General features: G+C 43.4%; 1 protein-coding gene across 1 annotated transcript; it reads right to left on the minus strand.

Moving 5' to 3' along the window:
• Positions 1-998: 998 nt before the first annotated feature.
• Positions 999-25,197, minus strand: LOC132206064 (procathepsin L-like). The gene is made up of 8 exons (XM_059638477.1): positions 25,079-25,197; positions 21,017-21,158; positions 19,377-19,499; positions 16,540-16,731; positions 15,605-15,823; positions 9,649-9,811; positions 3,444-3,546; positions 999-1,380 (listed from the first exon to the last, which is right to left on the minus strand). The coding sequence occupies exons 1-8, from the start codon at positions 25,180-25,182 to the stop codon at positions 1,281-1,283; spliced, it is 1,146 nt and encodes a 381-aa protein (XP_059494460.1). The 5' UTR covers positions 25,183-25,197; the 3' UTR covers positions 999-1,280.
• Between the last annotated feature and the right edge of the window lie 217 nt (positions 25,198-25,414).

Genomic DNA, 25,414 nt, shown 5'->3' on the forward strand with positions numbered 1-25,414 from the left:
TGAGACCTCATCTATCTACAATGATATATTACTTACCAGAGACCCCATCAAAGAAACCTGCAAACATAGCCAGAGAGGTTTCCCATCAATCTGAACTACTTAAATCATTGCTCTGATATATCTTTCCATCAACTTTACCTAAATAGTCCAAAAATTTCAAAATGGTAATTATTGAAAGATGTTTATCCTTAAAGTTTTTCATATGTGCAGGGCTCTCGCAACAGAAGGGTTGAACTTCAGCGCAGATTGCTGTCAAGACTCCAGGCTTGTCTTTATATTTTGGAAAACAAGCTGTAACATTTGCATGGCACAAAGCTCTGGAGCACTTCTGATTATTCTCAAATTTTTCCAAAACTTTTATTCATTACACAACACAATTTTGAATCTGGGATGTTTATGAACAGCACCCTCTTTTCATGAATGGCTTACTTCGATGTGAAGTACACTCCCATTATAAGAGTCATAAAATCGCTGGGAGAATACACTTGAATCATGAATGGGACCGTCTTTAATTTCACTGGGTTGTGACCTGGGTAAGATTAAGGCATTTTCTGTATATTTGTAAATGGAATGGATCTTCAGTGGCTAATCTTGGTCACCTTGTAGTCATGCCTCTGTAATGGCAATGAAATCGGTGCTATTTACCTCAATTGTGCATTTAAGTAATTAATTTTTGTGAATACTACCAACACACAGTCACAGTGCCTTTCATTCTCTAATTTCTTAAGGAGAGTTTTGGGGTGAGTACTATTAAATTAAACTTTAAATACCTCAGTGATAGCTATTAATTATACTTGTGTCATAAAACGGCCAATTCTGTAACATTTTTTCTGTTTGTACACATCATTTTAAGAACATCATTCCGAATTATATTAAACAATTCACACAATCACACAATAATTGCAGTGCAGAAGGAAGCCGGGTGGCCCATTGTACCTGTTTCCCATCCGTGGAAAAGCATTATGAAATTGTTCCTTTGAATAAACCGACTCTCAAAGTGATTGCTGGCAATGTTTATTATATTGATCGACATCAACAGTACATTCAGGTCGTTGTCTGTACACAAGCTGGAGATATTACTATGGTTACATGTATCAAACACACGCTGACAGTGACTGCTATGTAAAACTATAGAAATACGCAGAAGCTGTCATTATTTAACTTGCTGAACTGCAGCAGAGAGTTAAAGCGATACTGTTGAAGGAGTCAGCATCAGCAGAAATGTTCCCATCGTTTTTTCAAGTGGAGTTCAATGAAGCTCTGGTTTAACACCTCCCTCCTCACACAGTTGGATAAACTGCATAATTGGCAATTCCACAGTTATTCCGTCGATCCTTCGCCATTTTGATGTAACCGCGGTCACCCCATGACCTTCCCCAGCTGAAAATAAGAAAAGAAAATGATGTGTTGAAATCAAACTTCTGTTATGGAGACAGGTTTGGAGAACTGAGTTTGTTTTACTCTGGGATTTGTTGAAATGATTGAGAGGGGTTAGATTCTGTTCAACACGTGAGTTATTTGAACCAGATAGCTGAATATAACGAGGGTACTGCAGTAAAGGTTATGAAATATGAAGTGAGAATCAGTGCTTGGAAGCACTTCCTTGTGACATCAGACTGAAAGTGCTGGTCTGCGCGGTGAGTGTGGATTCAATCCAAACTTCAGTGTGGGGCTTAGGGGAGACCCTATAAGTGAATGGTGATGGTGGATGTAGGTTTCCCAATCCTTGTTGACCCACATTTATAATTTGAGGAATAGTGGGGGCATGTGTAAAGATTGTCAAGAGGATTATCACCCTGTTTGATTGTGTCATGAACATTCCTTTTAACGTCAACAGGTAATGGGGCAGGACTTGAATGGTGAGATTCTGACTCAGAGGTAGTGAGCTGGGAGTGGGTGTTACTCAGTGAGCAGCACTTCCTTATTCAAACAATCTACCAACCAATCCAACGCTGAGGAAGCCCACCTCACCCAATCCTGTTACCATCCCCTCCAACCCTGATATCATCGGAGATAGCTCTGCTGTTAATCCCTCGCATCGAGATAATCAGTGTTTCATGTTGGTTAAACAGATACACAGGTTGCAGCACAGAGACAGGGAATTCACTCTGTGTCATTGGCAATTGTCTGTAGGAGTCTCATCCCAGCTCCGTTCCTGTAACCCTGTCAATATCTCTTCTGTTCCTTCACCCTCGTGTGTGTATCCACCTTCCACTTCAATGTATCTGTATTATTCAGCTCACCCACTCCTTGCTGTAACACTTTCTCCAATACCACCCTCCTCAAAGTAAGGAGGTTCCTCCTGAGGTTTTGATTGGATTTATTAATGACTATCTGAAAGGATCCCTAATTTTTAACATCTTGAGTGCTGCAGAATATTCACCCCATCAAGTATGGTCCACTGTTTGATCATGGCTGAAATGGTTCTCAACCCATTCTCCCTCCTTATCCCTATAACCCTTGATCACCTGATGAATCAAGAACTTACCTACCTCTGTCATAAATATACTCAGTGGCCTGGCCTTCACAGCTTCCGCAGCAAGGAATTCCACAGATTCACCACTCTCTTCCTGAAGAAATTCATCCTCATTTCATTTCTAAAGTGTTGTCCCTTCACTCTGAGGCTCTGTTCCTGGCTTTTCGTCTCTCCTCCTAGGGGAAACATCTTTTCCATTTCCATTCTATCCAGACCTCACCGTATCCTGTAAGCTTCAGTGAGGTCTCAACTCTTCAATCGCTTCTTATATGACAAGGCCTTCACCCCTGGGATCATTCATGCAAACTTCATTTGAAACCCCTCCAACACTGGCATATCTTTCGTTAGATATGGGGCCCAAAACTGCTCACACTATTCTGAATGTGGTCTGACCAGAGCTTTGTACAGCTTCAGCACTATATCACTCCTCTTGTGTTCTAACCCTCTTTAACCGAATGCCAATATTGCATTGCCTTCGAGACACCAACTGAAGACAGAGGTTAACCTTCAGGGAATCTTGAACTAGGACTCAATCCCGAGTCCCTTTGTGCTGCAGAATTCTGAAACCTTTGTTCATTTAGAAAATAGTCTATGAATCTATTCTTCCAATCAAAAAGTGTATCACGAGATTGTTAATCCAGAGACCCGGATAACATTCTGGGGACGTGGGTTCAAATCCCACCACGGAAGATGGTGGAGTTTGAATTCAATAAATATCTGTTATTAAGAATCTAATGATGACTGTGAATCCATGTTCGATTCTCGTAAAAACCCATCTGGTTCACGAATGCCCTTTAGGAAAGGAAGTTGCCATCCTTACGTGGCCTGGCTTACATGTGACTCCAGACCCACAGCAATGTGGTTGACTCTTAGCTGCCCTCTGGGCAATTAGGGATGGACAATAAATGCTAACCACCATAATACCCTCATCCTGTGAATGAATACAGTCAAAAAATGAAGTCCATACCTGTTTTTAACAAGCCAATAATTCATTCCCCTTTCTCTTCCAAATCCCACCAGCAGCACTGCATGGTTGAGACGCTTACTGCATCTGCGATCATAGTAAACTCCTGTAAGGAAACATTTATCTTTAGCCCATTTAATCTGTAACGTGTTTAATTATTATCCCTTTCCCACAGATATTCACTCTATGTCATGTTTTCCTCTGCAACATCTTCTGGTAAACATTCTTTCTGTCAGAACCTTGTTTCCTTTTCTTTTTGTCACATTTTGTCACATTATCAACTTTTCTCCCTCCCTCTGCTATTCACAGCTCCTCAAAACACATCTTTTACTCCTTCAAATAACCCATGTCCAATCTCACTGCCCCTGCTCTGTCAACCCTTTTGTCACTTCATCTTCTTTCTTCCGCCTCCTCACAGAACTTTCCTTTTCTTCTATACACACCCTCCCTCCTTCCACTTGACAAAAACATGTCACATCTCAGGGAGGGTCTGGGAGTCAGGGGCAGGCACCAATCATGTTTTCTGTCAGTGTGGAATGTCAATTGGATGCCATGTGAGTGAACACATTCTCTTAACCAGACAAAAGCACACACATACACACACACACACGCACACGCACACGCACACACACGCACAGACATGCACACATGTGCACACATAGATGTGTTTCGAAAGGAACTCCACAATGTACTATTTTGAGGGATCACTACCCATTTTGCAGTTTGTTGCTGATCAATCTTTCCTCTGTGTTATGTTGTGGGAGTGCTTAATAGATTTGCCGTGTTGGTTAAAGTTGGTGAAGTCGAGAGACAATGGTCCTGCACATGGAGAAGATCTGAGCAGGTAACTACCCTCCTGTCGGCCACAATTTTGCAATTGCTCTTGAGCTACCATATGAGAGGAGATTGAGAAAGGAAGAGAAACTGCTGGTGGTGAGGTGGGGTCGGGTGGATCGGTGGGGGCTCTCAGCAAGAGGGCTAGGGAATTCCAGGAGAATTTCTCCTCTTTCCACCTAACCCAGTAACAGTGAGTGTATCATCTTCTCTTCCTAAAGACACTGCTCACAGAACTTTGCCATCTGTCGGACGCAGCACTGCATCCTCAGAGGAGGCCAGGGATGGCAGTCAGTGACTGTGAAGCTGATTGTGGGGCTGATCTTTCCAGATTGGAGCAGCCTTCATATCCACTGCCAAATTGCAGGATTGAGCAAAAATCCCTACCAACTGAAATACTGGACCAAAATCCTGGACTTTTCAAAATCTTTTGCAAGTTAAAAGGCAGCTGGGCTCTGCTCTGGGAAAGATACACAGGCACCGGGTCAGGCAAGATTGAAGTGACCAAAGTGGTAGGAGGCTTGTCAGTTAAGGGCACAGACAGGCGTTTCTATGGCCACTGCCAAGATTCCAGGATGGCCCAGGACGTCGCTGAGCAGTTGCATGAAATTATTAAGGGGAAGGACGAGCAGCCAGTGTTTGTGGTGCACATTGGTACCAGGAACATCGGTAGAAAAAGGGAATGAGGTTCTGCAGAATAAGTACAGGGAGTTAGGAAAGGGGCTGAAGAGTAGGACCTCAAGGGTAGTAATCTCTGGGTCACTACCAGTGCCATGTGCTAGTGAGGCAAGAATTGGAAAGACAGGGCAGATGAATGTATGGCTAAGGAGCTAGAGCAGGGGACAGGATTTCAGGTTCTTGGATCATTGGGACCTCTTCTGGGGCAGGGGAGACCGGTGCAAGAGGGAGGGGTTGCTCCTATATCCTCACAGGGCAGTTTGCTAGTGCTACTCAGGACAGTTTAAACTCGAGTGCCAACGGGCCGGGGAGAAGAGCAGCAGGTCAGCAAGTGGGGGGATTGAGGGAAAGGTAGATGTTAAGATCAGGATATCAGAAAGAAAAGACAGGTAGAGGTGCGTAAATGAACACGATGGTATCAACGGGCTGAACCGTGTTTATTTCAGTTCAAAGAGTATAATAGGGAAGGCAGATGAGCTTAGAGCCTGATTCAGTACATTGGACTATGACGTTGTGGCCATCACAGAAACTTGATTGAAAGAGGGACAGGATTGGCTGCTCAGTGTCTGCAGTTTTGTTGTTTTGGATGAGATAGGAAGGTAAAGGAGGTAGAAGAGTCGCATTACGAATCAGGGAGAATGTTTCATCAGCGCTCAGAAAGGACACGCTGGAGGACCTATCCACTGAGGCAATATGAGTAGATCTCAAAAATAAGATGAATGCAATCACTCTGATAAGATTATGCTATAGGGCCCTCCAACAGCCACTGGGACATTGAGGAATAAGGATGTAAGCAGATTATGGAAAGATGCCATAGCAACAGGGCTGTCCCACTGGGTGAGTAATGTCCCAGTATTGACTGGGTCTCCCTGAGAGCAAGGGACTTGGTTGGAGCGGAAGTTGTTAAGTACATCCGAGAGGGTTCCTTGAGATGTTATGTGGATAGTCCAACTAGAGAAGGGGCCAAACTAGACCTTGTTTTGGTTAATGAGCCTGGTCAACCGACTGGCCTTTCAGTGGGAGAACTTTTTGGAAACAGTGATTACAATTCCTTCAGTTTTATGAAAGCCATGAGCAAGGATAAGTAAGGACTTTGCGGGAAGGTACTTAATTGGGAAGAGGGCACATTATGTCACCATTGGGCAGGTGCTAGGAAGTGTTAATTGGGTGGAGCTGTTATCCAGCAAGTCCACATTTGACATGTGGAAACTATTTAAAGACCTGTTGGGGACAGTTCAGGACCAGCATGTTCCAGTAAGGAAGGGAGTTCAAGGATGGCAAGATAAGGGGCCCTTTTATAACAAGTGAGGTTGTAAATTTACTTGGGCCCATGAGGAACACAGGGAAAGCAGGAAAGTACTCAAGCAAGGAACTGGTGAACAAGAATGGGCCATGAAACGACTTTGGCAAGTAGAATTAAAGAGAATCCCAAGGCATTGTATAGATACATTAAAAACAAGAGGATAACGAGGGAGGAGGTAGAAGCACTCAATGATAAAGGAGAAGACTTGTGTTTGGAGGCAGAGAATGTGGATGAAATCCTAAATGTGTACTTTGGATTGGCATTCACCCAGGAGAAGGATATCGAGGATAATAAGGATTCTGTGGAGCATGCGAAAATGCTGGCTCATTTTGAGTTCAAGAAAGAAGTTATATTGCGTCTCTCGGAGAGCACCAAAGTGGATTAATTCCCAGAGACCAATGATTTCTACCCCAGGTTATTGAGAGAGACAAGACAGGAGATCGCAGGGGTCTTGACCAAGATCTTTGTCTCGCTCGCTAATCCCTGGGAGAGGCCCTAGAAGTAGCTCATGCTCCTCTGTTCAAGAAGAAAAATAGAAATAATTCAGGAAATTCCAGGCTGGTGAGTCTCACATTGGTGGTTGGGAAGCTATTGGAGTGAATCCTCAGGGATAGGATTTATGACCATTTGCTAAAGCATAACCTAATTAGGGACAGTCAATATAGTTTTCTGTGGGGCAGGTCATGTCTTAGGAACTTGATTGAATTTTTCAAGGAGGTATCGAAGGTGATCAATGATGGTAGATGTACATGGGTTTTAGTAAGGCTTTTGATAAAGATCCTCATGGTAGGTTCTTCCAGAAGATTAAAGTGCATGGGATTCACAGTGATTTGGATTTGGAATTGACGTTTCCATAGAAGAGATGGAAGCGTGTTTTTCATGCTGGAAGTCCGTGACTATGGTGTTCTACAGGGATGTGTACTAGACCTCTGCTGTTTATGATGTAGAGAAATGACTTGAATGACAATGCTGATGGGTGGGTTAGTACGTTTTCAGGCATTACAAAGATCAGTGGAGTTGTGAATAGTGTAGAAAGTTGTCAATGGATTCAGCGAGATATAGATCAGTTTCTCATACTGGTGGAGAAATGGCAGATGGAGCTCAATCCGGGTAAGAGTGAGGTGCTACATTTTGGGAGACCAACTGTTAAGAAAAGGTGTACAGTTAGTGGCAGGACTCTGAAAAGCACTGATGTGGAGAAGGATCTTGGAGTTTCACTCCATTGCTCCCTGAAGTACACAAGTAGATAGGGTAGTAAAGAAGGCATAAGGCATGCTGAGCTTCATTGGTTGGAGAATTGAGTGCAGGAATCATGGTGACGTGTCGCAGGTTTATGAGACTTTGGTTAGGTCTCATTTCGAGCACTGTATTCAGTTCTGGTCGCCACATTACAGGAAGGATGTGGAGACTTTGGAAAGGGTACAGAAGAGGTTTACCAGGATGCTGCCTGGATTAGAGGGTATGAGTTATAAGGAGAGACTAGAAAATCTCCTGTTGTTTTCTCTGGGGCGGCAGGGGCTGAGGGGAGATCTGATAGAAGTCTATAAAATGACGAGATGCATGGAGAGGGTTGACAGTCAGAATCCTCTTAGCGGAGCTGGAGCATCTAATACGCGGCACGATGCATTTCCGGTTCGACAGGAAAGTGCAAAGGATACATGACGGGCAAGTCTTCTTACACAGAGAGGTAGGAGTCTGGAACGCACTGCCAGGGTGGCGTTGGAGGCAGATACGATAGGGGCATTTGCGGGATTTTTAGATAAGCACATGAATATGCAAGGAATGGAGGGACATGGACCAAAGGCAGGCAGAAAGGATTAGTTTCATTTGGCGTCATGTTTGGCTCAACATCGTGGACAGCCCAGTTCTATGTTCTACAGAGGCAGCTGCATGGAGCCATTGTTCAGCCCAAAAATCCAATTCACACCTTGACTCGAAAAGAACAATCAGGCAGACCTAACACCACCCAGCACAGACTGAATGGGGCCACTGCAGATACCAGACTGTCAACTGAAATCAATATCCATTCACAGAGATAGTGGGCTTCAACTTTAATCAAAATACACTTGCACAAACTCTTAACTATCAGGAAGCCAGCTACCTGAAAGGGAACACCAGTAACACCAAGCAAGCACAGATTTAACACGAAGATAAGAGGCATGTAATTAGTATAATTGCAAGCCCCAATCTCACCTGAAAATAGCGACCACCCTGAAAGCTATCTGCACCGCTATCTCCAGAAAAGAAATCCTGGCAGGAATTCCAAAACCTACTGACACAGGTCTGTTCTGTACCAGGCAAACCAACAGCAACTGACAACCTCCAAAAACCACTGACTGGACTGACACCGCAAGGCCACAGGCACATCTGGGGTGAAAACCGGATTGCAAAAACTACCACAAAGTAAGAAAAGCCAAGTACGTACCTGATAAATCCTAAAACACATTGTACTGCATCAGTGGACTCAAGCCAGACTGAAGGCCTGCACCATCTAAAGTCTTCATTGAGGCACTGGGTATGGCAAGTGGGAACGGCCAGCAGTACTTCCAAATCATGTTTCTCCCCAGTGATGAGTTGAAACTCCTGAGAGCCCAAAGTTTCCAACCTATCTAGCAGGGAGGGGGAGATGTCACTGTGCAGGGAACCTCAACTGTGGGAGACCTGATTAAAGTGTCTGTAAGTAAAATTGTTTTTTTAGCTTCGAATAGTGTTTAACCTGTGTTTAATTTGATCGTGTATTTAGCTATTGTCTTCTGTACAATTGTTTTAGTTGCACTGTTTTTATTACATTTGCCTTTTTCTTGTTTTGTACTTATCTTTTTGAATTTAACAAATGCAGAGATTCTTTTGCCCTGAAATACCCGTCTACTGCCTTCTTCATTTCACATTCCCAAAATAATCCCAGTGTCAGAAAATCTGCAAATTTCCGATCACAAGCCAGAAGCCGACAGAATCAGGGAGGTGAGGTAACGATAATTGTACCAGGAAAGGACATGAGCACAGAGTGCTGTCTTCTGGCTTCAATATCAGGATACTTTTAAAAGAGAAGCTCTTGGTCTCATTACCACATCAAAGCACATCACCTGCGGGCCTGAAGGCCTCATTCTCCAATTTATCTCAGATCAGTTGAAGCATGACATTCTATAAGAAAGACAATCCATTGGTTCTCCCATTCTGTTCCCATTTTAACTCCATGGAGTCTGACGGCACCAGACAACATGTAGCACGGGGTAGAGGAAAACATGAACAAGGGGAAGGTGTCTGGTCACTTCCATGGTAAACATTGAAAAGCATTCATAAAATAATTGTGTCGAAGTGTGCATGGATGTGTGATTTTCAATATTTATAAAGAATAGTGGATAATCCAATTGAACCACAGCTTCTGTTTCTTACCTCGTCTATAAAGATGGAAGGACCTTTGCCCTGCGTGAATTGCGACAGCTATTGGTCCCACACTTTTCGCTGCTCTTGCTAAAGCTCTTTCTCTTCTTCGAACGCGTCTGTATCCTTTGATTCTGGCAGCAACGTTGTTTCTCTGAAATCTGCATCTTCCTCTCTAAGTGTTCAAGAAAATGCTCAAATGAAACTCATTCTGATCATGTGATATGCATTAAAGCACCAGTGTTATCTTTTCAGGATCTTTAACAGCCTCTTGGATCTTGGAAACTATGGAGCATTTTGATCATCAAAGGCACGACCATCATTTTCATGTTTAAATGAAAATGGGACCTTACAAATGTGGTGAATTTTGCAGAATATGCCTTTTGTCTGTTAGTGTGAAGATTTTGGACAATGAGCCCCTCAGTTACCTTTTCATCAATGCTGCAATGGGTGCAGTTTCAGAAACATCGGCTGGGGCAGGTGGGATTTAATTCCCCCTCCTACAGTGAGTTTACTGCTCATGCAGATGGGAAACCATCATCAGAAGAAATATTGTGCAGACTTGCTTGTGTTTTATAGAGTCAGATTAATGTACAGCATGGAAACAGACCCTTCGGCCCAACTCATTCATGCCAAACAGATATCCTAAATTAATCTCGTCCTATTTGCCAGCATTTGGTCCATGTCCTTCTGAATACTTCCTGTTCATATTCCCATCCACATGCCTTTTAAATGTTGTAATTGTACCAGCCTCCAGCACTTCCTTTGGCAGCTCATTCCATACACGCACCACTCTCTGTGTGAAAAAGTTGCCCCTTAGGTCTCTTTTAAATCTTTCCCCTCTCACCTTAAACCCAAGCCTGCTAGTTTTAGGCTGCCTACCCTTGGGTAATAAAAAAACCTTGACTAATCACTCTATCCATGCCCCTTGTGATTTTATAAACCTCTATAAGGTCACCCCTCAGCTTCCGATGCTCCAGGGAAAATAACTCCAGCCTATTCAGCTTCACCCAATCTCTTAAAGCCTCCAACCCTGGCATCACCCTTGTAAAGCCTTTCAAAGCCCTTTCAAGTTTCATGACATATTTTCTATAGCTGGGGGGCCGCAGTATTTTGAAAGTGGCCTAAACAATGTCTTGTACAGCTGCAACATGTCCTCCCAACAACGGTATTGAATGCATTGACCAATCAAGGCAAGAGTACCAAATGTCTCTTCTTCAATATCCTATCTGCAACTCCACGTTCAAGGAGCTATGAAACTGCACTCCAAGGTCTCTTTGTTTGGCAACACGCCTCAACATTACGTTCATACATTCTGTTCTGATTTGTCTTGACAATATACGGCACCTCACATTTATCTAAATTAAATTCCATCTGTCTTGGCCCATCAGCCTATCTGATCAAGGTCCTGTTTTCCTCGAGATAACAGTTTTGGTTGACCACTACGCTCCAATTTTGGTGTCATTTACAAATGTCCTATGTCCACATCCAACTAATTTGTATAAATGATGAGAAGCAACGGACCCAGCACCAGTCTTTGTGGCACACTGCTGGTCACAGGCCTCCAGTCCAAAAAGCAACATTTCCCCACCACTCTCTGTTTCTACCTCAGAACTAATTATGCATCCAAATGGTTAGTTCTCCCTGTATTCCATGTGATCGAATCATGTCAACTAATTACCAGGCAGAAACTTGTCAAACTCCTCACTGAAGTCTATGTCGACCACGTCCACCTCTCTGCCTTCATCTAGATTCTTCATCACTTTGTCAAAATCCTCAATCAAGCCAGTCAGACATGATTTCCCATGCACAAAGCCATGTTGGCTATCCCCAATCAGTCCTTGCCTTTACAAATACACATAAATCCTGACCCTCAGAATCCCCTCCAACCAGTTGTCCATCACTGATGATAGGCTCGCCAGTCCAGAGTTCCCTGATCTTTCCTTGCCACCTTTCTTCAATAATGAAACCACATTAGCCCACCTCCAGTCTTCTGACACATCATCCATGGCAATGATGATGCAAATATCTCAGCAAGGTGCCCAACAATCACTCGTCCAGTGTCCCACCAACTTCTATGGCATGGTGGCTCAGCACTGCTGCACAACAGCACAAGGGACCTGGGTTCACTTCCAGTTTTGAGAGACTCCGTGTGGAGTTTGCACATTTTCCCCATGTCTGCATGGGTTTCCTCTGGATGGTCTGGTTTCCTCCCACAGTCCAAAGATGTGCCATTTAGGAGGATTGGCCATGCTAAATTGTCCATATTGTCCAGGGATATGTAGGCTTGGGGATTAACCATGGGAAATGCTGGGTTACAGGTTAGGGGGGCTGAACCCGGGTGGGATGCTCTTTGGAGAGTTGGTATGGACATGCTGGGCTGAATGGCTTGTTTCCATACGGTAGGGATTCAATGACATCTCGGGTACACCAGATCAGGTCCAAGGCATTTATCCACCTTTATGCAACCTAAGACAGCCAGTACATCCTCCTTTCAAATATGGACAATTTTCAAGATATCACCACTTACACTCCCAAGTTCTCCAGTTTCCATAACCTGCTCCGCAGTAAAAACTGATGCAAAAACACTTGTTTAGTATCTCCCCCATTTCCTGCAATTCCACACATTGGCCTCCTTGCTGAGCTTTAAGGAGCCCTATTCTCTCCCTAGTTACTCTTTTGTCCTTAATGTATTTGTAGAATCCCTTTGGATTCTCCTCAACCCTATTTGCCAAAGACATCACTTGTCCCTTTTTGCCCTCCTGATTTCCCTCTTGAGGAGACTCCTATCGCCGTTCTCCTCTTCTTGGGATTCTCTCGACCTCTGCTGTCCATACCTGATGTATGCTTCCTTCTTTTTCTTGACCAGAACCTCAATTTCTTTAGTCATCCAGCATTCCTTACGCATACTGGTACCGTTCACCCTAACAGGAACATATTGCCTCTGGGCTAACACAGTGTGGAGCTGGAGGAACACAGTAGGCCAGACAGCATCAGGGGAGCAGGAAAGCTGATGTTTCGGGTTGGGACCCTTCTTCTTTCTGAAGAAGGGTCCGGAAATGAAACATTAGCTTTCCTGCTCCTCTGATGCTGCCTGACCAGCTGTGGTGCTCCAGCTTCGCACTGTGTTATCTCTGACGCCAGCATCAGCAGTTCTTACTATTACATGCTGTCTCTGAGCTCTTGTTATCTCATTTTTGAATACTTCCCATTTTTCAACTCTCTCTTTACCTGTGAATATCCAATCAATTTCTCATAGTTCTTGTTGAATACCATCAAAATCGGACTTCCACTAATTTCGAATTTTAACTTTTAGAGCAGGTCTATCCTTTTCCATCACCATTTCAAAATGAGTAGAATTTTGATCACTGGCCCCAAAGTGCTCCTCCACTGATCACTCAGTAACTTGCCCTGCCTTATTTCCCAAGAGAAGGTCAAGTTTTGCTCCTTCTCCAGTAGGTACATGCACATACTGAATAAGACAGTTTTCTGATACACACTGAACAAAATCCTCTCCATCTAAGGGCTTAACACCAGGGCAGTCCCAGTCAATGCTTGGAAAGTTAAAATCCCCTTCCATTACCACCCTATTATTCTCCCGGATAACTAAAATCTCCTTGCAAATTTACTTCTTAATTTCCACTAACTATGGGAAGGGTTGTGGGGGTTCAATAGTACAATTCCAATAATGTGATCATCCCTTCATATTTCCCAGTTCCTCCCAAATAACTCTACTGGATGCACTCCCCAGAATATCCTCCCTAAGTACAGCAGGAATGTTATTCCCTAATCAACAATGCCATTTTCCCTCCTTCCTTGGCTCTGTTTCCGTTCTTCCTTTTGTACCTGGAACATTCAGCTGCCAGCCCTGTTCATCCCTGAGCTACACCTCTCTCGTAGTTATGGTATCCCCGTCCCATGTTCTCAACCATGCCCTGACTTCAGCTGCCTTACCTGTCAGGCCTCTTGCATTGACATAAATGCAGATTAATTTATCAGCCCTACCTCATTTTCTGCTTTGCTCCTGCCTGCCTTGATTGTTTGACTTGGTCCTTTTCACAACTGCAGTAGCCTCAGACTGATCTTAATCTGTTTCCTCACGATCTCACTGGGTTACCACCCATGCTCCACCCCGCCTTACTAGTTTAAATCCTCGCATATAGGTCCAGCAAATCTCCCTGCCAGTATATTAGTTCCCTTCCAAGTCACGTGCAAACCATCCTTCTTAAACAGGCCACTTCGAACCCAGAAGTAATTTCAATAATCCAACAATATAAATCCTTCTCCCCTGCACCACTTTCTTAGCCATGCATTCATCTGCTCTATCACCCTATTCCTACTCTCACTAGCAATTGGCACCAGGACTTATCTCAATATTAATATTCTTGAAAATCTGCTTTTTAAATTCCTGTCTAATTTCCTATATTCTTTCTTCAAGACCTCAACCTTTTCTGTTCCTATGTCATTGGCTCCAATGTGTACAATGACCTCCTGCTGGCCCCTCTCCCCTTTGACAATATTCTGTACTCTTTCGGAGACATCCTTGCCCTGGCACCAGGGATGCAACACAACATTCTGATGCCTCGTTGTTGGCCGCAGAAATGTCTGTGTGCGCCTCTGAGGAGAGAGTTCTCTGTCGTAATCAATTGCTTGAAACCTGATGCACCTATTGTTACATTAGAGTGGCACCAGAAACCTGTCTGTCAATGCTGATTTCACCTGAAAGTCCATCTCCCCTGCACAACTTGTTTGAGATGGAGATAGCCACAGGAGACTCCTGCATTACCCGCCTCCCTCTCCTACATTTCCTCTGGGCAACCCATCTACCTACGCAATGTGACATTTCACTTTTTTCCTTAACCTGCCAACTTACACAGCCCTGGCTCCTCATGCTACCTCAAAGGAAAATCGAACAGTGTTGAAACAATCCCAATAAAAGCCAAAAGAACTACGGATGCTGTAAATCAGAAACAAAAACAGAAGTTGCTGGAAATGCTCAGCAGGTCAGGCAGCATCTGTGAAGAGAATTCAGAGTTAACGTTTGAGGTCTGGTGACCCTTCCTCAGAACTCAGAAACCACAACTCTGCTGGATGAAACACACACATTGGTGTCATTTACAAAGAGCTTCAACATGAGAGTCTGGAGTCGCTGGTGGAAGATTTGAAAGATGCACTGGAGAGCGAGCTGAATCTGTGTGACATTGAGACACGCAGCTGGGTGTTACTTGCAAGAGGCTGATCACAATGACATCCAGTACGGAGGGACATCTGTGACGTGGAGGGACCAATTATAGAAAAAACAGTGGCTGCTGGAGAAACAGCATCAGCACAAAAGGAAGTTCACACAAATATTCACTTCAGAACAGATTCAAAGTAAGTTATGTCTTAATTACACCCCAAATTCAAAATGTCAAAGCAGCAAGTTGCAGCTTAAATGCCATTCCAAAAGTACTTACACCGCTCTTACGAAGCAACTAGATTTGCACTTAGAGTGGCCTAGAAAATAGTTTGCAAGTCAATTCTGAATAAATATCCTAAACTTAAATTATTTCTTTTTTTGTGTAAAGTTGCAACTTATATTTGAATGAATAAACAGCCTTTCGGGGAACGTGAGAGATGCAGACAGACTAAAGTAATTTCCTTTAATTCGAACACTTCAGTCCTTTCCATCATGGTGTTTCTGCAGTAACTGTTGTACTGGGTGGTGTGCATTCCCCAGATCAAGTACAGAACATGCTGAATGATCTGATGATTTAGCTGACTGTCACATCAACATCCTGGCTCACAAAATGGTGAGCAGCAATACACAGGAATGCAAATACCCATAACTCTTCATTCACATTGCCTGAGAGCAAGAGGTGTTGAATGGGGATTTCGGAGATCATTACAAGGCTCCACTGTGTAACACCATGAATGCTGTAAACACTTTGTAGCTGGTGAATTTGAAACACACTGAAAAGTGAATTACCCGTGCTGTGTATGGGTAGGTTGCAGCTGAGTTGATGCCTTTATTTCGCATCACACATCGAAAGGCACTTGTCATCCATCCACCACGACATCCATGGCTTCGCCAATCACAATCAACCAGGTTTTGTTCACTTAGAGAGATCAATTTTTTATGTTTCTTTGCCCATTGTCCTTCAATGGCCCCAGTTGCACTGAAAGCCCAGCATGAACCACATCGTCCCTGGCAATGACAGAAATACAATCACATTAAACTATCCTGATGTAAAAATAAAATCCTTTTTCCATCTCCTTTCAGGTGGAGTACAGCCTCACACTGATATTATGAGTCTGTTTGATGAAGTTTCACAGAATCACACGGGGTCAGTGAGTGTCTGTGTAACAGGATTCGGAGGGCACTGCCTGAAACCTTGGTGTTGGAGAATATTGACTGCAGAATTTTTTTCAAGAGAGATGAAGGATGGAGTCAGGCACACGGTGATAAACCACTGCCTGTGATCCAGGGTGAAATACAATTCCGATTTTGTGTCTCTGTGGGCCGCAGGAATAATTTGTGAAATTTGACAATCTCAACCTCCTCCTTAATAAGCCTTAAACCAAGGGGAAAGAAATGGACAAACATTGACATCAAACAAGCAATGTGACTCCAAGGAATGAGAATGCTGCTGTGGAAGATGGAAATGATGGACTGTTGCAGGGGTCAATATTCGTCTGAGAGGGAAGTTAAACCACATTGTTGGTGAGGAATAAAGGGGGCCATTACACAGCCAGTTGTGTGCAGTCAATGGCACCCAGCAATGGTGCATTCTGGGTAAATAGGATCTAAAGCGGAAGCGCAGCCCTCTTTCTCGGCACCGACAGGCACACCACAGGTCGACATTGTTCACAGCTTAATTTTGACAATTCACAATCACAAGGAGGATTCCTGCTGATTGTTACCTGGTTTTTCACGGGAGTAACCAGACCCTTTCTACGCCAGTCAACCGTTGCACCCCGCAATTCCTCATCATTCTCTTCAAAGTCTTCATCGTCATCTTCAGTATCATCTTCTTCATCAACTTCCTCTTCAGTCGAGTTATCAACTTCAACTTGGAGGAATCCATTCATGAGTTCATTAAACTCTTCATTGGTCTAGAAAATCAAATACAAGAAGTCTCGCGAATGAAAACAGGACCTATGAATTGACAATGTGCAGGAGGAGGGTTGATAAACTCACGGAGCTGAAAGGCACCATTTTGTACTCAGATCTGACATTTCGCTTTTCAATTTATTTCACTCCCACAGTGCAATTTGTTTTTCATGAATTTTTCACTGAGTTTTCTCAGAACTCTGAACTACCATTAATCCAAATGGTGGCTTTTTGTCTCCATTGTGTGAGGTGAGGGTCAGGGTGAGACTAATGAGGCTGGTGTATTGACTACTGTCAGCAATATCCCATCATTTGAAAATTGTCTCTTGGTTAGGTGTAGGTGAACCTGTCCCATGCTTAATATTTGGAAATTACTGCAGATATATGGGCAATGGCCCAGGCCATGGAATTGGCTGTTTGACAAGCGCAAACAGGATGAAAATGGATGTAAATTGGAAGGCAGAGTCACTTTTGTGAAACATACATTTGCAAAGAAGCTGAGATTCTTTGTTAAAAATCACAAACCATATCATACCTCATTCAGTGAAGTAATTTCACATTCTGTTTGAGGGTCAGAAATGTGGGATAAAGTAACGTCACATACAAGGGTATGAAATCAGAGTTGGTGAAGGTTATTTCAAAATTGGTTTGAAATGTAAGGCATAGAGAAGCAATGCAAGATTCTATAAGTCTAAAGCAGTCTCTGCTGACACTGTTTGCAACTGCGATGCTCAGGAATGCAGAAATGTACTTGGCCAGTACTTTTGCCCATGCCAAATTTGTACATGTGAGGTCAGGACCCATGCAACATGTAGAATTTCAGTGGCATCACCTGAGAAACAACAGGACACATTCAGAAGTGTGCAATTGGAATCAAAATTAAGGAGGGAAAGAGGAAACAGGAGAGCGGGAATAGTGAGAAAGAGGGGGTGGCTGGAGTGGAAGGGAGTATGCAAAAGGGAATGTGTGGAGAATGAAGAATGGGGCAAAGTGGGCAGAGAGGGCAAGCAAGGAGTGAAAGAATGAGGGAGAATGTGGAACAAGGGACAGGGGAAGATTGTGAAACAGACAGGCAGGGAGGGGGGAATTGAGCAGGAGTGGGGAGGGATTGGGGTGTTATTAGGAGAAGGAGTGTGGCAAAAAGTGAAGGGAGGGAGTGTAGGGTGGGGTAGAGCAAGTGGGAAGAGGTTGAGGGGAGGAAAGGAGTGGGGCAGAGAGTGCAGGAGGGAGGGACTGTGTGGGGGAGTTCAGGAAAGTGGGCAGTGTGGAGTGAAGGAGGAAGTAAGCAAGTGTGGTAGAGGGACTAGGGTGGGAGTTGGGGAAGGAGTGTGGGAAGGAGCGAACGGTGAGAGTGTAGGGGAAGCAGCAAGGAAGGAGTGAGGGTGAGAGAATGAGAAGAGAGAGGGAGTGAGGGAGTGCGGGCTGCACATGGGGGAGAAAGTGAGTGGGAATGGTGTGGGGGAGGGATTGAACAGGGAAAGTGTGGGGGAGGGAAGGAAGGATTGGGGGTGTGATAGGGGCGTATCATATCAGTGAGGGTAGGGATAAGGAAATGATGGAAGTAATAGCGGAGAGTGGGATTGTGTGAATGAATGAGGGATCAAGTGGTGGAGTGATGGGGCATTGAATTAATGGAGTGGGGAGAGGATGAGGGATGACATGGAAGAGCGAGCACAATGTTGGGAGATTTGCGGAGAGAAGGCAGAGAATGGACAATGATATGGATGGAGTAGACCACGACCTCCCTCTCCCCTTTCCCATCACAGGACCCTCTCCCCTTCCCCTTCGCTATCACAGTCCCCTCTCCTCCACTCCCTCACAGACCCCTCTTTCTCTTCCCCCTCGCTGCCCCCTCCCCTTCCCCTCACAGACCCCTCTCTCTCTTTCCCCTCATAGCATTCCCCCTTTCTATCCCTTCACAGACAACCTCCCCTTACCCCTTGTAGTGTCATTTCTCTCTTCCCTTCACAACTCCCTCTCTCTTCCTGATCATTGCTCTTTTTGCCCCAGCACAGCCCCTTTCTCTCTCTCTCTCTCTCTCTCTCTCTCTCTCTGTCTGTCTCTCTCCCAACACAGCTCCCTGCTCTCTGATTACCATTTGTCTCTTGCAGACAGCCCTGCCAAGCCTCAGGCTTCGCTCCCATATGTTATTTATTTATCATGTTGATTTGATTGCAGCTAATTCACAAATTGACAACAAACCTTTGTTCTGGCCACATGTGTGGTTCTGGTAAACATGTAGGTGTGAACTTTGAAGAAATGTGCAGAGTGTATGTGTGTGGTGTCAATAGACAAGGCTTAACTCTACATACAGAACTACTCCATTGAGAAAGAAAGTGTGCGTGAGAAAGAGAGAGAGAGAGACATGGAGGCTTGAGTCACTGAATATATTCGAGTTGGAGAGAGATGGATTTTTGATTTACAGTGAAGTTCCGGGTAATGGAAGCGTGGAGTGGGGAAGAAGGAATCAGGAAAATGGAGTTAGATCACAATCCAGTCAGTCGTTGAATATAATGAATGGTAGAGTCAGCTTGAGGGACTAAGTGGCCAACTCCTGCTCCTGCTTCTTGTTATAACCTTACACCAGTTTCACAATTTCACAATGACTGGCATTGAACAGATCTCAGATGAAATGTCTTGTACGCACCAGATCTCCAAACTGGTTCATTCCCACAGTAAATGTGTGTTTCCCCATCGAATGCTCCAGGTTGTGTTGTTCGATGTATCTCACATTGTCCTCCCAGACCATTCTCCTGTAGGTCTCTTCATCCTGAATAAAGACATTAAGCCAATCAGGCTCCGGATCCAGCATCTTTCATTCATAAATTTATACAGTAGCTTCAATAGCCCCTGTGAGAAACCCGAAATAACATTTTGCAATTGTGTTTCAATCCTCCTAATAAGATCTGAAAAGTAGCAGTCAGTCCCTTCCTCTCCTCTCCTCTCCCCACTCATTCAGAGAGCAAAACCCATTTGATCTTGTATCACTGTCTTAGTGACACTGCAATTGGAGGAATAAACAGATGGATCTGAGGGTCCGGTTTCATGACCCCTCAGTGATGGGTTTGAAGTTGGGTGGCAAATAATCCAGCCAGTGGCTTGTCGTTATACCTCAACCCAGGCACAGTTACTCCAGCTGTGAGGCTGACATTGCATGGCTCCTGCAGCAGGAGGGTGACTGGAGCCAATTCCAATTAATATCCAATTTGGAATCTCATCACCTTGGTGCAGGAGAGGCCCACTCCAACCTGCCAATCCAGAAGACTGATGGTGGGCAGAAAGTTATCTCTGATTAACAGGCCCCCTTAGACTGATTGGAGGTCTCTCTCAATGGGTCACCCTCCAAGTTGTCCTCCTGGCACAGCCTCCTAAACGTTAACCCCATCTTCCTCACCCTGAGCATTTACCAAGTTCCATTGCATCACAGCTCAGGCCTCAACTCCCGAATGCAGTACCAGCAGCGACCATCACTCCCTCTGGTACCCCCAGTGCAATAAGAGACACCAATCTCTGTTTGTCTGATTGGTCTCTTAGTTCGAACTTCCAGTTCTAGTGGGGCAGAAAGCTCACCTCCGGTCTATGATGGCCACTTTCACAATAACTAGCATCTAATAGATCCCAGATGAATCAACTTGTACACGCGAGATCTCCAGAAAAGAAATCATTTTGATTTTTTTCAGAACATGAAGCTGAAAGCTATTGTTATCCTGGGTAACATCACTATCTACAGCTTTTGAGCAAGGGATGTGGCCAGGTGGGAAATACAGTGGCCCTTATCAATCAGTCCAACATCTCTGTTCTTGGACAAATATTCTGGAGTGAGAGTTGGATAATAGAGGAAAAATGTCACTCATAAGTTTTACATTTTAGATACTTTACTCCACTATTTTAATCATAATTTTTGGACGTGTTCTGATTGGTGCAAACATTGACATTGTCGACATATTCATTAGGATAAGTTTGAATGTTCTTGAGGTGTATTTGTGGTTTCCATGGTAACTCAAGTGGACCCGAGTAAACTGAGACACCACAAGTCCATGCTCTTTGATTGTGAGTTTCATCAGTCCTTTACTGAAGTTAGAGACTGGGAGGATGCCCATAGGAATTTCAGGATCAATGTGTTTCTAATTTCATTTCACTTATCTGTTCCAGCCAAAAGAGAATGGTCCTCTCCCACTTTATCTCCAACTAAGAAATTTCAATAACTTAGACGACAGAATCACTTCCCCTTCTGAGCGAACTGAACTTTTGGAATAGATTTTGTACCAGAGCAAATTCTCCTTTTACCTCAGTGTACTGCTTCTCATACTCTAATTTCCAATTCCTCCAGTCTTCATCCAGTGTCGAATTAAAGGTGTGGCCTGAGGCTCCAGCCAGAATAGACATCACCACACAGCCCAGACACAGAGAGAGCTTCATGATGGGCAACCTAATGGAGCAAAACCAATGGGATTAGACAGGGAATGGACAATGCTGCAATTTCTTCCGAGTTAATTTTGCTAAATTATTTGGTTAAAAGGACGATGCACATATTATCCTCCTCAATCAAATGCGATCATCTTTTGCATTTTTATCTTGCTTATGTAGATAAAATACCTCATTACCATAGTCTCTGAAATAAAATCTTCATGCCATTAAATCTATCGAATTAATTTTGTTCAAAATGTTTTGTTAAGTATTGGAAAGAGCAAGTGTGGACAGAATATAAATTGTCCCCTTGTAATAGGCATTCCTCAGCTAACAGCCAATTGTCTGCATCAGTCCATCAATAGCTCAGGGAGCAGCGTGATGACAGTGGAACTGGGTTGATATTTCAAGTGAACAATGTTCCATGAGACAATATGGATGGAGAATTAACAATTAGAAACAAGGATATGGTTAGAACATTGAACGGGTATTTCGTGTCTAACACTGCAAAAACTGGAAAAACATCTTATGCATATTTGAAAATCAAGAGATGAAAGGCAAGAAAGAACAATAAGCTTGTGACAGGTATAGGGAGAGCTATTTGAGTGAAATGCCGAAGCCCTTTGGACCTGATGGGAAACATCCTATGGTCTGAAAAGAAGTGTCCGTGGAGATAGTAAACACATTCCTATTGGTTCAGAAAAGATCCAGGCCGTTTGGGAAGACAGATTTAAGACCCCTATTCAAGAGAGGAGGGATGTAGAAAACAGGAAACTATAAGATTGTTAGTCTAATATCTGAGATGGAAAACCAGTAATAAATGATGTAAAAGCAAAATACTATTAATTTTGAAAATCTGAAACAAACACAGAATGCTGGAGAAACTCAGTGGGTCTGAGGGCATCTGTGGAGAGAAAACAGTTATTGTTTTGATAATTGACAATTCTGTCAATTAATATCAGTGTCATTAAAATGCCCCATAGTTACCAATCTATGTTTGATTTTTACTGAATGCCCTATTTGTTTTGTGATTCCTTCATGGGCCTTGTTCATCACTGTCGAGGGCAATGTCTATTCCCATCCATAACTGCTCCAAAGAAAGTGCGGTCGAGCTTCCTCCTTGAACTGCTCAGTCCATGTAATACAGTGACATTGGAAGTGCTGTGAGGGATAGTTACAGAATTTTGATCCACTGGCAATAAAAGAAGCAGTGATCTCTCTCCAAATTAAAATGGCTGGCGGTAATGGGTGGGATATCCCCGTATGTCTCATACTCCTTCGGCTGATAGAGATCACGGATTTGAATCAGTCTGCATGTTTTTTTTACCTGACCTCCTTTCCAAAACCTAGTAGGTATTGTGCAGACATCACCTCTTGCTGATCCTTTAATATTCTTTTGCTCCTTCCATATGGATGTTATTTTTGCCCTGCTGGTAGCTGTGCCTACTTTTCCCAAATAAATACAGCTCATTCAACTTGCCTTTTACCCTCACCATCATTTCTGAATATATTACATTGCAATTTTTAATTGTGAGTCCGAATTATTCTGCAGCACTTCCTAATAACTGCTCTGATGTTTGATTCCTTGCTGTTCAATACAGTATTCGGCTCCCCCTGTTTTACTGCAAACATTTGTTGGTTCATTTAAGTAAGGTTTTCTCCCACTCTACATTGAACTATCTCTTCAGACTCCAGCTGCATAATTCTCGGTACTTCCTTGCCATCAATGTCCTCTTGGACGTTAATCTTTCCTGACCCCTTTCTCCTGATCTGTTTTCATTAAGGCTGTATTTCTTGTTGAGCTTTCCCTTACCAGTCTTTGTACTTTAAACATAGACAGTTTGGAGAAAGCAAAAAAAATAGAAGTGGGGAGTAATTGTAGAGTAGATTGTAGAGTAAAAAGGCCCATTGAGATTGAACACTGAAAGAACTACAAATGCTGTAAATCAGGAACAAAAACAGAAGTTGCTGGAAAAGCACAGAAGGTCTGATAACATCAGTGAAGAAAAAAATCAGGGTTAATGTTTCAGATCCGGTGACCCTTCCTCAGAACTCAGAATTGGAGGCAATGGCCGAGAGGTATTGCTACAGAACTGTTAACCCAGAGACCCAGATAACATTCTGAGGACCCGGCTTTGAATCGTGCCACGGCAGGTGGTAGAATGTGAATTCAATAAGATATCGCTGGAATTAAGAATCTAGTGTTGGCCATGAACACGTTGATGTTTGTCAGAAAAACACATCAGGTTCACTAATGCCCTTTAGGGAAGGAAGCTGCTATCCTTAACTGGTCTGGCCCACATATGACTCTAGGCTCACAGCAGTGTGGTTGAAACTGGGCAACTGGTGATGGCCAGTAAATGCCACCCCTGATCAGTGATGCCTTCAACCTGTGAACAAATTTTTAAAAAATAAGTTAAAAATCCGACACATTGACTGAGCTTTTTCTTCACAGATTTTGCCAGACATGCGATCTTTTCCAGCAACTTCTGTTTTTGGCCCGTTGAGATTGTCCTGTCATTTAAAGCTATTGTGGATGACCTTAGGCTTAAATTGTACGTTATCATCGTCTGCAGTCTCCCTGATTCCCTGAGAAATCATTAAAAAATCTGTCCATCCAAACCTCAACCATTTGAAACAAGGGATGCCATTTAAATGAAAGACCCTGGACCACCCTCTTACCGCAGGGTGAGTGATCAAATCCAGCCGTGGCAGTACTGACTACAGCCTGAGAAGAAATATTAGAGCAACACACGTTGGAGGAGAAGCTTAATAACTTGTTTCTTTGAAGCAGGTTAAATCACTTTCCCTAAATACTCAGTCTGTCTGGATGTACACACATATATTGTGCACTGAACCTGTCCCAATTCATTCAATAATCAATCCTTTGTGGTACATAATACCAAAGAATCACAGCCCTTTGATTGCAGCAATTTCCCCTCATCTCAGTCCAAAATAATCAACTGCTCACTCTGAGGCAGTGCCCTCATGCTTTATATTCCCTTCTCAGTGGAAATAGTCTCTCAGCATCAATCTTATCAATTCCCTTCAGAAGACTGAACAGTTCACTCAGATCATCTTTCATTCTTCTCAGCCCCAGAGTACACAGATCCATTTTGCTCAGTCTTTCCTTGTAGGACCAGACTCTTACTCCATACGCTTCCTGCCTGCTGTCACTGCGTGGTCATTTTCTGCATTCTCTTCATGAGCATTGTATGTCAATGCTTACAATTTTCATATCTTCAAAAGTATTCTGCTTTTCTATTTTTACAACCAAAGTGAATAACTTCTCAATTTGAAGACTGAACACAGGAGAAACTACTTTGACCAGAAAATGTTTAAAATGTGGAACTGACAGCCACAGGAAACAGTTGAGGTGACAAGCAGAGATGGAATTAAGGGTAAACGAGATAAGCAGTTGAGGGAAAATGGAAAGGAAGAATAAGCTGATGAAGTGAGAAAATGAAGGGTGGGAAGCTGTTCATGTGGAGCATAAACACTAGCTTTGACCCTAGGTCTGTTTTGATGCTGCAAATCCATTGTAATAATTCACAATTTTCACATGACCACATGTTCATTCATTTAGTTTCCCCTGCCTCTTTTTTTTTACAAACTTGCTGTTCCAATTAATGGACAATGATTTTTCACCTTGGCTTCTCTACTGAAAAATAAACATGCTCCACTGATCTAATTCTCCTAATTCTCACACCCACCAGTTTATCATGCTCCCCATTGACCAAAGCTAGGCTGAAGCTGTCAGACGAACACTATGGTTATAGACACAGGGCAGAAGCTGGATATTCTGAGACAAGTGCCTCACCTTCTGATCTTTTAGAGCCTCCCCAAAACTGACACGTTTCAAGTCAGGAGTGCCATAGAACAATCAACTGCTCAACTGGAAGGAAAAGTTACATTTACAAGGCCTAATTTCAGCAGTCTTACCTGGGAGAGATCCTCAATATGGCTCCACCAAACGCCAAGTGCACTTCCACAATATATAGACACAATCTTCCAGGAAGGCCATCCCTCTGGATCTGTGGCAACATTAGTAATTGAGAAATGGACGAGGTGATCACTGAATGAAGTGAGATAGCCTTGTGTGTCTTTCAGAATATTGCTTAAGAATAAATTTCCTCTTTTAGAAAATGACAAAGAGACTATGTCCTTGAAATGTAATCCCCTTGAGAGCATTATCACCTTCTTTTAAATATTTGAGTGTTTTCCCATTTATACTGACCACTAGGTGTCCATAAAATTGCATTTCAACTCCAACAAGTT

The sequence above is a fragment of the Stegostoma tigrinum genome, chromosome 30 (assembly GCF_030684315.1).
Source record: "Stegostoma tigrinum isolate sSteTig4 chromosome 30, sSteTig4.hap1, whole genome shotgun sequence".
Lineage (NCBI taxonomy): Eukaryota > Metazoa > Chordata > Chondrichthyes > Orectolobiformes > Stegostomatidae > Stegostoma > Stegostoma tigrinum.